Source organism: Haliotis rubra, unplaced genomic scaffold (genome assembly GCF_003918875.1).
Source record: "Haliotis rubra isolate DU_JTF1 unplaced genomic scaffold, ASM391887v1 Scf1227, whole genome shotgun sequence".
Lineage (NCBI taxonomy): Eukaryota > Metazoa > Mollusca > Gastropoda > Lepetellida > Haliotidae > Haliotis > Haliotis rubra.
In genome coordinates this window covers 199,920-216,607 of record NW_025765145.1, presented here as the reverse complement: position 1 = coordinate 216,607, position 16,688 = coordinate 199,920, and the positions used below count along the sequence as shown (strand labels likewise).

The window sequence follows — 16,688 nt, the reverse complement described above, 5'->3', positions numbered from 1 at the left end:
TGTTTCTTAATATAAGGGTCCAAAAATCAACAATAGGAGGAAATCTACAAGTAAAATGTTCTCAGTAGTTTGTGTATTCTTGAAAAAATAAATGCTCCTCACCAGACACAATATCCTGAAATTTGTCACTGTTCTCTGCCTCCTCAACCCCTCGAGTTGTTTGGCGTGTCGTACATGGTCACCCGCCATTTTGGAACAGGAAGTATTTACGGATATGTAGCCGAAAGTATTGGAAGATATCTTGAAATCGTTTCCCACCCTTTTAGGGCTGAAATAATTCGTTTGCCATTCTTTCCTTTTACTTGTATTGTAGATATCAATAATTGATTTAAATATATCTTAAAAATGATAACTGTTATCTCTAATTTGATTTTAGATATCAGTAATAGCAAGAACTCAATATATATATAATCTAAGTAAAGATATCTCTAACTGAATTGAAGATATCTCAAATTGAATTGAAAATATATCTGTAATACATTTGTGGATATGTATCAATTATTTCAGGGAATCTAGAATTGAATTCAAGATGTCTCTATAAGATTTTGAGATGTCAGTAATTTTATTTTAGATATGAGAAATTTATTAAAGATATCTTCAATTATTTACAGATATCTTTAAACACTTTTAAATCATGCAAGATTATGGCCTGATATTAGCAGCTGAATGATTAAAACCCGTGTCTACATTCAAATTTCGGGCTAGTTAATTATTTTGTGGGCTAGTAACTTTCAGGCATATCTAACCCGACATTTGGAAACTATTTCGAACACTGCCCCCATCCCAAGCGTGGGTCAATCGTAAGATTAAGTATTCCTCCATTCAGAGGCATGACCCATCTGTGGCCATAATCAAGCTGATATTGGGTTCATTTCCAAACACAAAAGCAATAATTAGCAAAAGTATGAATAAAGACTATACACTTCCATGCCTGCTGATGTAGTATCCGAGACATGTACAAATTATCAGTGTACGCCTCGGTACAGTTAGCCACAAAGTGTGTACGACTGTGGGCAGGAGACGGAAGGAAGACTCAAGTTCCTGTACAGCAAGCAGGCGTCGTCTCTCGCCATCAGCGCACAACTCGTCACGCCTGACCCAAACACGCACGTCTCGCGGCCGGGACTTGACACAGTGTTAGAACATGCTGCGATTATCGCTTTTTGTTCTGGTTTCTGTTGGAATAGGTGAGTTTGAATTTTTCTGTTTTTAAATAATAACTATTCATCGATATATTACAAATACAGTTTATGAGTACATAGTTTTAGAAACAGGAATGAAATTATGTTTTAGAAATAGGATTGGAAATATCAGTCGCCATGGAGCGTGAGTTTTAAAAAGTTTATTAAAATGATTATTTTAGATCATAGCCTTGTAGTAAAAAGAAAGAAAAATGTACGGACACCGTTCTAAAAAGAAGTAGTATTACATCAGCAGCAGGATTCTTCAGAATAATTATGGATATTTGATGAATACATGCTTGTCTATACCCCACTTTAACGTGTTTAAGTGCGTAGAAAGTACTGTTCACCAGAACATAACTTTCACGAACATATTATCACTGACCACTTTGCACATAAGAAGACCCAAACAGAAAACAGATAACCCATAGTTTCATCTAAGAACGTGCTTTACAGGCATAATGTACACGTGCTCAACAGATATAATGAACACGTTCTTCACAGATATAATGTACACGTTCTTCACAGATATAATGAACACGTTCTTCACAGATATAATGTACACGTTCTTCAGAGATATGATTACACGTGCTCAACCAGCGTAATGTAAGTGTCCTTTCAAAAACACAATGCACACGTGCTTTACATACATAATATACAAGGTCTTCGCAGAGATAATGTAAACGTACTTTACTGACCTAAATTACATTTTTCCACAGACATAATGTACATGCGTTTTCACAGACACATTATACGCGTGCTTCACAGACACTTTACACGTTTTAGACTGACTGACTGAGTATGGTTTTACGCCGCTTTTAGCAATATTCCAGCAATATCACAGCGCGGGACACCAGAAATGGGTTTCACACATTGTACCCATGTGGGGAATCGAACCCGGCCATCGGCGTGATGAGCGAACGCTCTAACCACTAGGCTACCCAAACGCCCCATCACGTTTTAGAAGAGCAGGAAGAAATATGACAGAATAGACAGTAACATCGACCACTGGCGGTTAAGCCTTTGTTGACACCAATGAACGCAGTTATTACTAACTGCCTGGGCCTGTACTTCACACGTTCACTGGGCTTTTTACTCTGATCAGTGCACAATCCATCCATGTAATGTATATACTGTAGGGCTCTATAGATCCGGTATCAATTGCCGCTGTAAGGAGCAACACAACCAAGTAGACCGTTGCGATATGCCAGAAATGTGCGTACTTCCGGTTGGTACTTTAAGAAGAATTCGATACTTATGTGTCACAGTAGATAACCTATTTGATTCTGTAGTACAATAAATTGGATACAAAACTAACTAGATATTAAAGTTATTATACAAATATGTATCTTATGAAAAAAAAAACACAACAAAAGTAAAAAAAGGGAAGAAAAAAAGAAGAAAAGCATCGATAATGACAAAAGCACCGCATATACTACACTCAAGCTTGAAATAATAAATAATATAAACAATGACAACACTATATTTACTGAAGCATTTACGGCTCTCTTTTTTATTTAATATTTTAGATTTGGGTATTCACCATTGCTTATCTTCAAATTTCATGTTCTGTATCTTTACAATGTATCAGAACATGAAAGAATTATTACGGATGTGTCCTGTGACACTTTAATTTATGTCAGAAACTTACGAGTGTTCTCTTCCGTACAATAGTCAAATATCTTTTAATGACATATAGATTTTGAAGCAAACACACGTCCGTTCCTAGTCGTTCTCTGTATTTTTCTCAGCATAGGAATGACAAGTCTTTATGGATGATCAAGCTTGAAAACGGTATAAGCACCTCTACGTCGCTATTGTACAATAAAGAAGTTGATCATCCATAAAGATTTGTCATTCTAGACTTACAACTTCTAGAATGCCTCCCAAACAGATTTTTCTAACAGCAGTATATGCCAGGCATGTATCGGTCTATCAGTGTATCTCGCTGTCGTGGGGCGTAGTGAATATTCAAGAATATTCGAAAAAGCCAGTAAAGAAAGTGTTTATCTATCAAACAGTGTTTATCCATCCATCAGTCAAAATTGTATATACGCCCGTCCAAAGAGGCCGCGGGAATCAGGCGGCATCGGATGTCATGATATAGGAACGGCGAATGTATTGCATGATATATTTCGTCCTTGGAACACCCGTCAACAGTGTCAGTATGTACTTCCTGTTGTAGGAACAGTGTCAGTATGAACTTACTGTTGTAGGAACAGTGTCAGTATGAACTTACTGTTGTAGGAACAGTGTCGGTATGAACCTACTGTTGAAGGGACAGTGTCAGTATGAACTTACTGTTGTAGGAACATTGTCAGTGTGAACTTACTGTTGTAGGAACAGTGTCAGCATGAACTTCCTGTTGTAGGAACATTGTCAGTGTGAACTTACTGTTGTAGGAACATTGTCAGTGTGAACTTACTGTTGTAGGAACATTGTCAGTATGAACTTCCTGTTGTAGGAACATTGTCAGTGTGAACTTACTGTTGTAGGAACAGTGTCAGTATGAACTCCCTGTTGTAGGAACAGTGTCAGTATGAACTTCCTGTTGTAAGAAACAGTGTTAGTATGAACTTACTGTTGTAGGAACAGTGTCAGTATGAACTTCCTGTTGTAGGAACATTGTCAGTGTGAACTTACTGTTGTAGGAACAGTGTCAGTATGAACTCCCTGTTGTAGGAACAGTGTCAGTATGAACTTCCTGTTGTAAGAAACAGTGTTAGTATGAACTAACTGTTGTAGGAACAGTGTCACTATGTACTTCCTGTTGTAGTAAGAGTGCGTACTTACTGTTGTAGGAACATTGTCAGTATGAACTTACTGTTGTAGAAAAAGTGTCAGTATAAACCTAATGTTGTAGGAACAGTGTCACCATGAACTTCCTGTTATAGGAACATTGTCGGTATGAACCTACTGTTGTAGGAACAGTGTCAGTATGAACTTCCTCTTGTAGGAACAGTGTCAGTGTGAACTTACTGTTGTAGGAACAGTGTCAATATGAACTCCCTGTTGAAGGAACAGTGTCAGTATGAACTTCCTGTTGTAGGAACAGTGTCACTATGTACTTCCTGTTGTAGGAACAGTGTCAGTATGAACTTACTGTTGTAGGAACAGTGTCAGTATGAACTTACTGTTGTAGGAACGGTGGAGTGCGTACTTCCTGTTGTCGGAACAGTGTCAGTATGAAGTTCCTGTTGTAGGAACAGTGTCAGTATGAATTTACTGTTGTAGGAACAGTGTCACCATGAACTTCCTGTTATAGGAACATTGTCGGTATGAACCTACTGTTGTAGGAACAGTGTCAGTATGAACTTCCTCTTGTAGGAACAGTGTCAATATGAACTCCCTGTTGAAGGAACAGTGTCAGTATGAACTTCCTGTTGTAGGAACAGTGTCAGTGTGAACTTCCTGTTGTAGGAACAGTGTCAGTATGAACTTACTGTTGTAGGAACAGTGTCAGTATGAACTTACTGTTGTAGGAACGGTGGAGTGCGTACTTCCTGTTGTCGGAACAGTGTCAGTATGAAGTTCCTGTTGTAGGAACAGTGTCAGTATGAATTTACTGTTGTAGGAACAGTGTCAGTATGAACTTACCGTTGTAGGAACAGTGTCAGTATAAACTTACTGTTGTAGGAACAGTGTCAGTATGAACTTACCCTTGTAGGAACAGTGTCAGTATGAACTTCCTGTTGTATGAACGGTGGAGTGCGTACTTACTGTTGTAGGAACAGTGTCGGTATGAACCTACTGTTGTAGGAACAGTGTCAGTATGAACTTCCTCTTGTAGGAACAGTGTCAGTGTATACTCCCTGTTGTAGGAACAGTGTCGGTATGAACTTCCTGCTGTAGGAACAGTGTCGGTTTGAACCTACTGTTGTAGGAACAGTGTCGGTATGAACTTCCTGTTGTAGGAACAGTGTCGGTATTAACCTCGTGTTGTAGGAACAGTGTCGGTATGAACTTCCTGTTGTAGGAACAGTGTCGGTTTGAACCTACTGTTGTAGGCACAACGTCAGTATGAACCTAATGTTGTAGGTACAGTGTCAGTATGGACTTACTGTTGTAGGAACAGTGTCAGTATGAACTTTCTGTTGTAGGAACAATGTCAGTACGAACTTCCTACTGTAAGAACAGTGTCAGTATGAACCTCCTGTTGTAGGAACAGTGTCAGTATGAACTTACTGCTGTAGGAACAGTGTAAGTATAAACCTAATGTTGTAGGAACAGTGAGAGCATGAACTTCCTGTTGTAGGAAGATTGTCCGCATGAACCTACTGTTGAAGGAACAGTGTCAGTATGAACTGCCTGTTGTAGGAACAGTGTCAGTATGAACTTCATGTTGTAGGAATAGTGTCAGTGTGAACTTCCTGTTGTAGGAACAGTGTCAGTATGAACTCCCTGTTGTAGGAACAGAGTCAGTATGAACCTACTGTAGTAGGAACAGTGTCAGTATGAACTTACTATTGTAGGAACAGTGTCAGTATGAACTTCCTGTTGTAGGGTACAGTGTCAGTATGAACTTACTGTTGTAGGGACAGTGTCAGTATGAACTAACTGTTGTAGGAACAGTGTCAGTATGAACTTACTGTTGTAGGGAACAGTGTCAGTATGAACTTACTGTTGTAGGAGCGGTGTCAGTATGAACTTACTGTTGTAGGAACAGTGTCAGTATGAACTTACTGTTGTAGGAGCCGTGTCAGTATGAACTTCCTGTTCTAGCCACAGTGTCAGTATGAGCTTACTGTTGTAGGAACAGTGTTAGTATGAACTTCCTGTTGTAGGAGCGGTGTCAGTATGAATTTCATGTTGTAGGGGCGGTGTCAGTATCATCTTCCTGTTGTAGGAACAGTGTCAGTATGAACTTTCTTTTGTAGGGACAGTGTTACTGTGAACTTCCTGTTGTAGGAACAGTGTCAGTTTGAACTTCCTGTTGTAGGAATAGAATCAATATGAACTTCCTGTTGTTGGAAATGTGTTAGTATGAACTTCCTGTTGTAGGGGCGGTGTCAGTATGAACTTCCTGTTGTAGGAATAGTATCAATATGAACTTCATGTTGTAGGAACAGTGTCAGTATGAACTTACTGTTGTAGGAACAGTGTCAGTATGAACTTACTGTTGTAGGAGCGCTGTCAGTATGAACTTCATGTTGTAGGAACAGTGTTGATATGAACTTCATGTTGTAGGGGCGGTGTCAGTATGAACTTCATGTTGTAGGAACAGTGTCAGTATGAACTTACTGTTGTAGGAGCGGTGTCAGTATGAACTTCATGTTGTAGGGGCGGTGTCAGTATGAACTTACTGTTGTAGGAACAGTGTCAGTATGAACTTACTGTTGTAGGAACAGTGTCAGTATAAACTTACTGTTGTAGGAGCCGTGTCAGTATGAACTTACTGTTGTAGGGGCGGTGTCAGTATGAACTTCCTGTTGTAGGAACAGTGTCAGTATGAGCTTACTGTTGTAGGAACAGTGTCAGTATGAACTTCCTATTGTAGGAGCGGTGTCAGTATGAACTTCATGTTGTAGGGGTGGTGTCAGTATGATCTTCCTGTTGTAGGAACAGTGTCAGTATGAACTCCCTGTCGTAGGAAGTGTCAGTATGAACTTCCTGTTGTAGGGACAGTGTTAGTGTGAACTTCCTTGTTGTAGGAACAGTGTCAGTTTGAACTTCCTGTTGTAGGAATAGTATCAGTATGAACTTCCTGTTGTTGGAAATGTGTTAGTATGAACTTCCTGTTGTAGAGGCGGTGTCAGTATGAACTTCCTGTTGTAGGAGTAGTATCAATATGAACTTCCTGTTGTAGGAACAGTGTCAGTATGAACTTACTCTTGTAGGAACAGTGTCAGTATGAACTTACTCTTGTAGGAACAGTGTCAGTATGAACTTACTCTTGTAGGAACAGTGTTAGTATGAACTTCATGTTGTAGGAACAGTGTCAGTATGAACTTACTGTTGTAGGAACAGTGTCAGTATGAACTTACTGTTGTAGGAGCGGTGTCAGTATGAACTTACTGTTGTAGGAACAGTGTCAGTATGAACTTACTCTTGTAGGAGCGGTGTCAGTATGAACTTCATGTTGTAGGAACAGTGTCAGTATGAACTTACTGTTGTAGGAGCGGTGTCAGTATGAACTTCATGTTGTAGGGGCGGTGTCAGTATGAACTTACTGTTGTAGGAACAGTGTCAGTATGAACTGAGGCGTTGTCATTGTCGTCTTTCTTATGTGATATTTCCTAAAAGCGATCTTAGCTCTAAGGTGATCGTAACTCCTATACTTTAATATCGGCTTACGATCATCGTAAAGCTAAGGTGATCGTAACTCCTATACTTTAATATCAGCTTACGATCATCGTAGGGCTAAGATGGTTCTGTGGAACCTGGCGTCACCGGAATCCTCACAGGAAGACACAGGGAGACAAATGTAGCATCCTGGAAGGGAAGGACACGTCTGTACTGACATGTCGCCCAGACGTTACGAAAATATCAGTTACAAGCAACCCCGTACATATATATTAAGGCATAACAGTTCATATATGCAGAGGAGTGAGTTTAGTTTTACGCCACACTCAGCAATGTTCCAGCTATATGGTGGCGGTCTGTAAATAGTCGAGTCTGGACCAGACAATCCAGTGAACAACATCATGAGCATCATTCTACGCAATTGGGACACGATGACATGTGTCGACCAAGTCAGCGAGCCTGACCACTCGATAGTCGCCTCTTACGACAAGCATGGGTTACTGAAGATCAATTCTAACCCGGATCTTTCTGTGTCTCATATATGTAGAAGATAGGTAGGTTAACGGTACATGTTGGCATTGCTTATGTATTTTATGTGTGAAATTTCAGCAAATCAGAATCGGAATGTAAACGACATGTACACATTTTTTATGTATTGTCTTTATGTTCATAGATCTGCTTCATGGTCAGGAGTGCAGCCTACAACTGGTACCACAAGTACCTATCATCCAGGTTGCCAGGGGCAACAACGTCACCATCTTATGTGATGCAAGTTGCTATGGCCGACATTCAACCAATCGGTTCTCTTGGTACGACCGACATAACCAGCCAATCGGGACGTCTGGCAGGTAACCACATGAGCATGATTGGATTATACCTGACCAAAGAGAAAATGAGGTGGAAATGTGGCTTCATCAGTTGCTTGTCTGCAGGTTTTCTAGACTGATATTCAGTCCCAGAAATACAGTTTTCTTATTTGAAAACATATACCTACAGAGGGCCAGTAACGGAGACTAGGAACAGTCTTATGTGTATGTGTGTGTGTGTGTGTGTGTGTGTGTGTGTGTGTGTGTGTGTGTGTGTGTGTGTGTGCTTGATTGTTTGTGTATGTGCTTGATTGTTTGTGTGTGTATGTGTTTGATTTGTGTATGTGTGTGTGTGCGTGCGTGTGCGTGCGTGTGTGCGTGTGCGTGCGTGTGTACCCCTTCACTAAAACCAGAAGCGAACAACTACTGGGTAACTCATGTTATGTTAGGGATTACATTTTCTCAGTAAAGTACTTATGTTATGTTGAGTCACATCCGGGACTCGAACCCATACTCTCAGAGTCACTTACGTGCCAGCACACAAAGTGAGACATCTAACACACTCAGTCACCGCGGCTTCCGCAGAAGTACTAGAATCTGTACTTTACAAAGAAAGTGTAATCTCAGATGTAGCACATGTTACATTTGACCACTTTCAATGTGGCATTGAAACAAGTATTGTGTCTGGACATCAACTTAGCAAGTGTCTTTTATTGCAGGGTATTTTCTGTACAGTACAACCGTGGGATGTTTGCCCGTCTCATCCTGCTCAACACTGACTTCAGCGAAACGGGGCGGTACACATGCGCAGGGCGCGCTGGCGTTGATGTGGTGCAGAAATATATCGACATCAGCGTGACAGGTAGGTACTGTTCGTTAAACTTAAGTCTGTTGTGATGTGTCACAGCTGACTAGGTTAGTGGTGACCGGGCTTTCTGTGATGCTTCAGGATCTTTCTGTTTCGGCAACGTTACAAGTACTACCTTCGAAGATCCGGGTTAGAATTGATCTTCAGTAACCCATGCTTGTCGTAAGAGGCGACTAACGGGATCGGGTGGTCAGGCTCGCTGACTTGGTCGACACATGTCATCGGTTCCCAATTGTTTAGATCGATGCTCATGCTATTGATCAGTGGATTGTCTTGTACTGACTCGATTATTTACAGACTACCTCCACATAGCTGGAATATTGCTGAGTACGGAGTTAGACAACAACCAACCAACGTTGCAAATACATTGATCCAACGGAAGTTGAAATGAAAGCAAGGTTAAACCTTGTATTGGTTTGTAGCAGTACCAAGGTGTTGCTTAGTTAGCAAAGTTCTCAATGCCATGTTATGTCTAGTCTTAATTGTATTGGTGATCTTGTCTGATATCGGTTAACAGAGAAAGACTTCGAAGTTGTTGAATACGTTGACGATGGACCTCGTAGGGGAGATGTACGTGTTGACGAACCGTTCTTGCCTAGACGTCGGCCCGCAAGAGATGTTAGAAACAGGCGTGCAGCAGAGGATGCAGCAGAGGATACGACAATGTCCACTACAGACAGCAATGCTGCGATCACAACACAGGAAGGTGACGGATCAGGATCCACGACTGATGTCCCTACTGATACAATAGGCATGACTGACAATCCAGCTGAAGGAGAACCATCCATGGGTGGGTCAACAACAGCGACAGGCCAATCATCCTACGAAACTACCCCAAATGCCTTTCCGACCAACACTTCCTCAAAGAACACCCAAGTCCAATCCGCGACAGAGCAATCACCATCTGGATTGACATTATCCCAAGTCCAATCCACGACAGCGCAATCACCATCTGGATCGAAAACATCCCCATCTTCTAACTCCTCAGAAACCCCCAAGGGACAAACCACCGATCGTGCTTCAACGGTTACTGTTCCATCACCACCAGCGGCAGGCAAATCAACTAGTAGACCTTCAACGAATAAACCACCTACAAAGTCGTCTGCTAACGTAACAGGCTATAAGGGCATATACAAAAGGGATAAAACAGCCTTTGGGAAATACGGAGTTTTAGCGTTTGCTCTGGCTCTAAGTGCAGCCATTCTTCTTTTGTACACACTCATCCTCCTGAACGTGATCATTCCACGATGCTGCACGAACAGGCAGTCGGTCAGTTTCCGGGAAGCGTCAGACAGCAAACATAAACAAAATGGTCCTTCTGCAGTAGATGCTGTTGCCATGAAACCTTTGGTTATTGAACCTAGACCAAACAGTCCGGATGACGGATTTATGACAGTGGATTTGGATGACAAAGTTGATCCCAAACCAAATTCAACTACGCCAGGGGAAAAAGCAGATGCACCAGTATCACCAAGTTCTGATCCAGGGAGTCCATCCAAGTAAGTATGGCACTTTCACACCTGCAACTTGCAGTATCCGTTTAACCACTCTCATCTTCCATCAGCACATGAAATATTGAGATATTTAAATATTTGTTTATTTGGTTCAATATTTTAGCAAATTTATCTACATACCAAGTGATCAGTAAATATTCTGGTGACCACCATAAACATTACAACACTTCCCTGGTTCAAAGCATACTGTACAGAATTCTTCTATTCAAATCCATAACTAGACAGACAGACAGACAGACATTTTATTTCATTAACGTAGGCCATTGGCCCATAATATAAAGGACATATAAATAATGCATACATGTTGGATGTAAGATATCGATTGAAATACAACGGCTTAGTTCTTAGTTTTAATACAGCAGGGAGGAATGTACTTAATAATTTTAGATAATTTGTGATGTTGCAGGTGATTAAAAGCACAAAGGTTTCGAATGTTGGAGGGTAGATCTGATTGCTGTACATGAATTCAATCTTGTAATGAACATTTAAGATTCACAAGTTACGTTCCTTCCATTGCTTATCTTGATGTTTCAGGTTCGTGAGTACATTCCTGATTGGCCGGAAGCCTTCAGAAAGCACCTCTCTTGGTGTGTATCTGCACGAAGGCAAGCCCGGGGATACAGTGCAGGTCACCTCAGAGACTGATGGCAGCCAGGGGACCTCAGATCCCACACCTGAACAGAACACCGCAGGAGAAACGAAAACTGAAGAGGAAAAGAAGGACCTCGGGGACCAGTCTCCCAAAGAAAATGTGGATACCAGTACTGAGGTCGACACCAGCACTGCCACTAAAGACACGTCAGCCAGCAGCTCGGACCTGGGGGACCTGCCTTCAGCAGGGCTAAAGACCTGAGGTTCTGTGTGGAAAGTGTGGACTGTTTCAGCTTGCAACTTGTGACAACTTACGGCTATCTGAAGCTTGATTACAATGCTCTTTTCACATACTCAACTTAATCCAGTTTACTTCTCAATTACGGCATAATGCAGCAAAGTCATGTCATCAATTTGAAAATATAAAAAATTATCTTAATGTCCAAAACTATATTGATGCTTGGGGACTGGTCATTTATCATTATGTATAGAAGGTTGGGGTTTAGGTGGGTTGGGGTTGGGGTTGGGGGTCAGAAGGAATTAGGGTAGGTCACCAAATAAAATGACAGTCTGTAGGTACGGGTCATCAAAATATTCAACATATTTGGGTAGGGTCATAAAAGAATGGGCATTTTATAATAAAATATAAATTTGAGGGTCATGAACAAGAAGGAAATGACATAGGTCAACCAAACATAACATTAGGAGAGGGTCTTTACTTTTAGTACCTCACGAAGAGGTGACAAAACACCCCCAGTAAGAACTGACCGGTTTCTTTGTGTCTTTGATACCATTGTGAAACATGACATCATTGAATGATAAAACCCACAATGGGCATATCATTATTTATTCACCAAATCCTCATCATGCTCTAAGCACTACTTCATTACACTGGTCAATGGATCAGTGGTGTCAATTTTAATTCCCAGCTCCCTGGGGAATATACAACCAAAGGTGCCTTTGAAGGTTAACAATCACATTATCATCTCATCCTACCTGGTACCCATTCACTACTGGGTGGTGTAATTTCAATGAGCTTGAAGAAAATACCTTGTATATGTGGGATGTATTGTTTCACATAACATCAATTTAAAACATGAATTATTCAGGGAGTAGTTTCAGTACCAACATGTAACCTGCTGAGGTAGTTGCCTGACAATTTACATGCATCAGAAGTCATTCTACTTGAGCAACTCAAGCACAAAGTACAAAGTTTTAGTTCTTTCAAGAAATTGTAGATCATGGGTCGTGTCATACATCATAAATCTAATGAAACTGTACTGTGACTCTGAATTATATCAGAGGAACTGCAAATGCATCTATCTATCATTACTGAGAGAGTATGGGTGGGCAGGTGAGTGAGTGGGAAAGTGCAAGAGTGATTGGGAAGTTCAGTGAATGAGTGTGTGGACAGGTGAGTGATTGGGAAGTTGAGTGAGTGAATGAGTGAGTGGACTGGACTGGTAAATGGAAGGTGAGTGAGTGAATGAGTGAGTGGACAGGTGAGTAAGTGAATGAATGAATGGACAGGTGAGAAGGTAAATGAGTGAGAGGGAAGTTGAGTGAGTGAGTAGACATAAGAGAGAGGGAAGGTGTATGTGTGAGTGAGTGAATGAGTGGACAGGTGAGTGAGTGAGTTTAGTTTTATGCTGCTTTTAGCACTATGCCAGCAATATCACAGCAGGGGGCACCAGGAATGACTTCACACATTGTACACATATGGGAATCAAATCCAGTCTTTAACCAGGAGCCTACCCACCGCCCCAGTGAGTGAGTGACTGAGTGAGTGACTGAGTGTATCAGGGGCAATTGAATTAACTTGGTCCTGATGAGCACAGACTTAACAACAACACCCACATCTATCCAGAAGAGTCAAACAAATGAATATAGGCTGCAGCTGTACCCAAAAACTGCAAGGATACTGAAGACATATTTTATAGAAAGTTTCCAAGTGGGGCCAGGTACTAAACTAAATTTTGACAAATTAGATAGCTGCATGTGAACTACCACTAACCTGAAGATGAAAATACATCGATAATCTCTGTGGGAAAAGAGATATATTGTGAAAGGTTGTTCTTGGATTGTATATAATTGTAATATATCAAAAGAATGTGTTTGTATCAACTCTCGTCTTTCTGAAGTTATCAAGTTTACAAATCTTGTATCTTAAAACATCAAATATGTACAAGTTTCATAAAATAGATGTTATCTAAATGAGAAGACATGCACATTTTAATATATAAAGAAATATTTAAAAAGCACTCACATAGCACACATTTGTGTGTTGTGTGATTATTTTGTGAAATTCCTCTCTTTATTTTAACAAATATAGTTTGCTTTACAATTAATTAATAGATATTTGTATACTCACTTTGGTTTCCACAACAACTATAACTCAGGCAAGGCCAATTTTATATCTTGTTTTACAGATCCGCCGGTCGTATTTTTTCAAGAATAAGAACAAATAAAAAATAATTTTCCCCGCTCAAAAAATAAAATCTTAATGTTTAGATATACGGGAGCAAGACCTCGACTACGCAAGGCAGTTGTTGGTCACTAAAACACCAATATCTGTTCTCAGAGACTTTTAACTGAATTATCTAACCATATTTGTGTTAGAATCAGTGCTTCGAACACGACAGCAAGTGTGAACTTGAAACACAATGCCTTTGAAAAACTCATGTGGGCTTTTGCTCTGATTTATATTTTTTTTCCTTCCTGCTTTAGGTTTTGTGAGGACAAAAATCTGTAAAACCAGAAACAAATTTGGTCTGGCCTAAAGATCTTCTTTTGACCAGTGGTCATGATCAATGCATAAATGTGTCTACAGTTTCACTCTCCACACCACTGATTAAAGCACATAAGTGTCATTTGTAACTTATTATGAAGTTTTAAAGTTCCATGCTATTTGTAGAAATGGGTCCAGTTTATTTCTCTGTCATGTATACAAACACACAATGAAAACACATGATTAAGTTGAAATTGGAAAAGAACTGTTTTCTGCAAATACATCACCTGAGGTTTAAAGAGATACCACGACATTATTGTGTTCTTGTAATATGACCTTTGTGGCCATTTCCCCAATATTACAAAAAACAACAACTCTTCTTTTTCCTTTTCACTGTATATATACCTACAAACTGCAGGTTCCAATATTCAAGCATGTTTATCTTAGTAATTTATTTGTAATTATTTACAGTGGCCATACTGCTTGTTTAGTTTATTTTAGTTTCCTTTAAAATTTTTGAGTGTTGATTTCTTTAATTTAGCATGTTTGTGAATTTTGATCATACAGGATCATACTTTCACAGAAAATATTTTATTTGTTTTTGGATTTGCATGCACAGACCCAAGTTGATCTTCACTCAAGGCATTTATGTAAATAAATATTTCTTGTGGAAAAGAAAGATTCATGACTAAAGATCCTATACTTATCTACTTCAAAGTTGCCAGTTTCTTCACATCAATCTACTTCTTAACTGATTACTAATTACACATGGCATGAGATTATTACAAATTATTTTTATATTTTGTTTCAATAAATTGATCAAATCTCTTCCAATCTTTTAATTTCTGTCAATATTACTGAAAGATGAAAATCGGAATTTGATTCAGAAGAGTGAAATGATCTGAAAATGTGTGAGAGAGTGTGAGTATTGCTTTTATGCTGCTTATAGCAATATTCCAGCAATATCATGGCGGGGGACACCAGAAATAGGCTTCACACATTGTACCCATGTGGGGATTTGAACCCAGACCTTCGGCGTGACGAGCGAATGCTTTAACCACTAGGCTACCCCACTGCCCGGTCTGAAAATGAAGAAATGGGCATCTGTGTTCTACAAATAGAATTCATGGAGCTTAAATTCACCATAATAGGGCCCAAAATGAAAACATTACTTGATTTGTGAGTGATTATTTCATCCCTTGACCCCTTGATTTGTGAACAAGGCTGATTGTGTCATACAGTGTGGAGCTGTCATGTCAACCACTTGACACCTACTTGATCGACAGGGGGTAGCCTAGTGGTTAAAGCATCTGTTGTCCCACTTTTCATACAAAAGGGGGAACCACTTGCTGGTTGAACAGCTAGGTGTGTGAGTTGCAGGTGTCAAATTGAAATGACTGTTTGAGTTGAACAACTGCAAAAGGTGACAACAAAATAATTTTGTTGAACAACTGTTTTTTTGGGGTGTCCAAAATTATGAGACAAATCATCAGAGTTGGTCTGTCAATTTCATGTGACTGTGCAAATTTGGTTGCAATTATTAGGTTTTGTTGAAATTATTAGATTTTGTGTTTGTGAGTAATTCAATTTAAATCAAACGTACTGCAGATTCTATCAGATGAAATGAAGACAAACACAGAATAAGTGCTGAAATATTTATTAATCGCCATGTGAAGCCTTCAACAATGTCAGCCATGGAATTTGAGTGTGGTAATATCCCCAAGTTGAACATGTCCAGAACATATACAAGTTCCTCATGGTCTAGAAATCCAGGATCAATAAATACGTGGAAACATGTTCATAGGACAACAGAAGACTTCCTTCACTTCACATTCACGAGATACTGCACTCCACAGCTGTGACACAAAGAGGTCAACACATCTCAAAAGACAACAATGGTAAATCGTCTTTACTAAATGAATTTGATGATACTGAATTAATCTTGTGATCGTCCTAGTTGTATGTCATGTATCTTGGCGTGGCGCTGAACTTAGCATAGGCTTTGATGACTTTGTTGACAGCCTCAAGGAAATCCTTCTCTGTGGCCATCTTCCTTCGTGCCCTGATTGCGAACATCCCTGCTTCAGTACATACACTGCGAATCTCAGCACCTGGAATGAAAACATGTCACAGTGAATATCAGACATGCCATGAGTTTGTGAATATCAGAAATGACGTAACAGTCAATATTAGACATACCACTAGACAGTGGATGTCAGTACCTATAGCCATGATGTCAAAATCAATGTTATACAGGACACATTCAACATGGTATCAGTACCTATAGCCACATGAGGTCACCATCAACATTACACTGGCTACAAGAAAGTTGATATCAGTACCAACTGCTTTAAGATGTCCCAACTTAAGACATGCTACCACAGTGCATATAATCATATAATCATATAATCATATAATCACACCAAACTGATACGTTCAATCCAGTAGGGCTTCCACGGGGACTCGAGTACTCGAGGACGAGTCGGGTCTAGCTGGACTCGAGTCCATTTTCAAGGACTCGAGGACTCGAAAAGGGGAGATAACTCGGATTATTTGACGTTGACAGACTGTCTGCCATGTGCTAAGCATGAGCGGCCGTTAACGTCTAATATTAAGATAAGATATAACTTTATAACTAAATTCTTATACATCCAAACTGTCTCAAAATGAATATATACACAGTTCACAAAAATATACTCAATAATTACATGCTCAATCACATGATGGTGATTCAAAATATTTGTTGCATTCACGAAT

General features: G+C 39.8%; 2 protein-coding genes across 2 annotated transcripts in view; one reads left to right on the top strand and one right to left on the bottom strand.

Moving 5' to 3' along the window:
* Positions 1–1,064: 1,064 nt before the first annotated feature.
* On the top strand, positions 1,065–14,759 carry LOC124266008 (cell wall protein RBR3-like). The gene is made up of 5 exons (XM_046700824.1): positions 1,065–1,187; positions 8,098–8,272; positions 8,950–9,092; positions 9,616–10,597; positions 11,147–14,759. Exons 1-5 carry the CDS (start codon positions 1,145–1,147, stop codon positions 11,463–11,465), a joined length of 1,662 nt encoding a protein of 553 aa, XP_046556780.1. The 5' UTR covers positions 1,065–1,144; the 3' UTR covers positions 11,466–14,759.
* Positions 14,760–15,572: 813 nt separating this feature from the next.
* Positions 15,573–16,688, bottom strand: part of LOC124266007 (26S proteasome regulatory subunit 7) — a 30,113-nt gene continuing 28,997 nt past the window's right edge. Inside the window, exon 12 of the mRNA XM_046700823.1 lies at positions 15,573–16,042. Coding sequence (XP_046556779.1) covers positions 15,885–16,042 — 158 coding nt within the window. The 3' untranslated portion in view covers positions 15,573–15,884. The remainder of the gene's footprint in view (positions 16,043–16,688) is intronic.

Coding starts and splice junctions, on each gene's coding strand:
- LOC124266008 (XM_046700824.1), top strand. CDS start 1,145: ATGCTGCGATTATCGCTTTTTGTTCTGGTTTCTGTTGGAATAG. Junction 8,273..8,949: donor CCAATCGGGACGTCTGGCAG/GTAACCACATGA, acceptor CTTTTATTGCAG/GGTATTTTCTGTACAGTACA. Junction 10,598..11,146: donor GATCCAGGGAGTCCATCCAA/GTAAGTATGGCA, acceptor TTGATGTTTCAG/GTTCGTGAGTACATTCCTGA.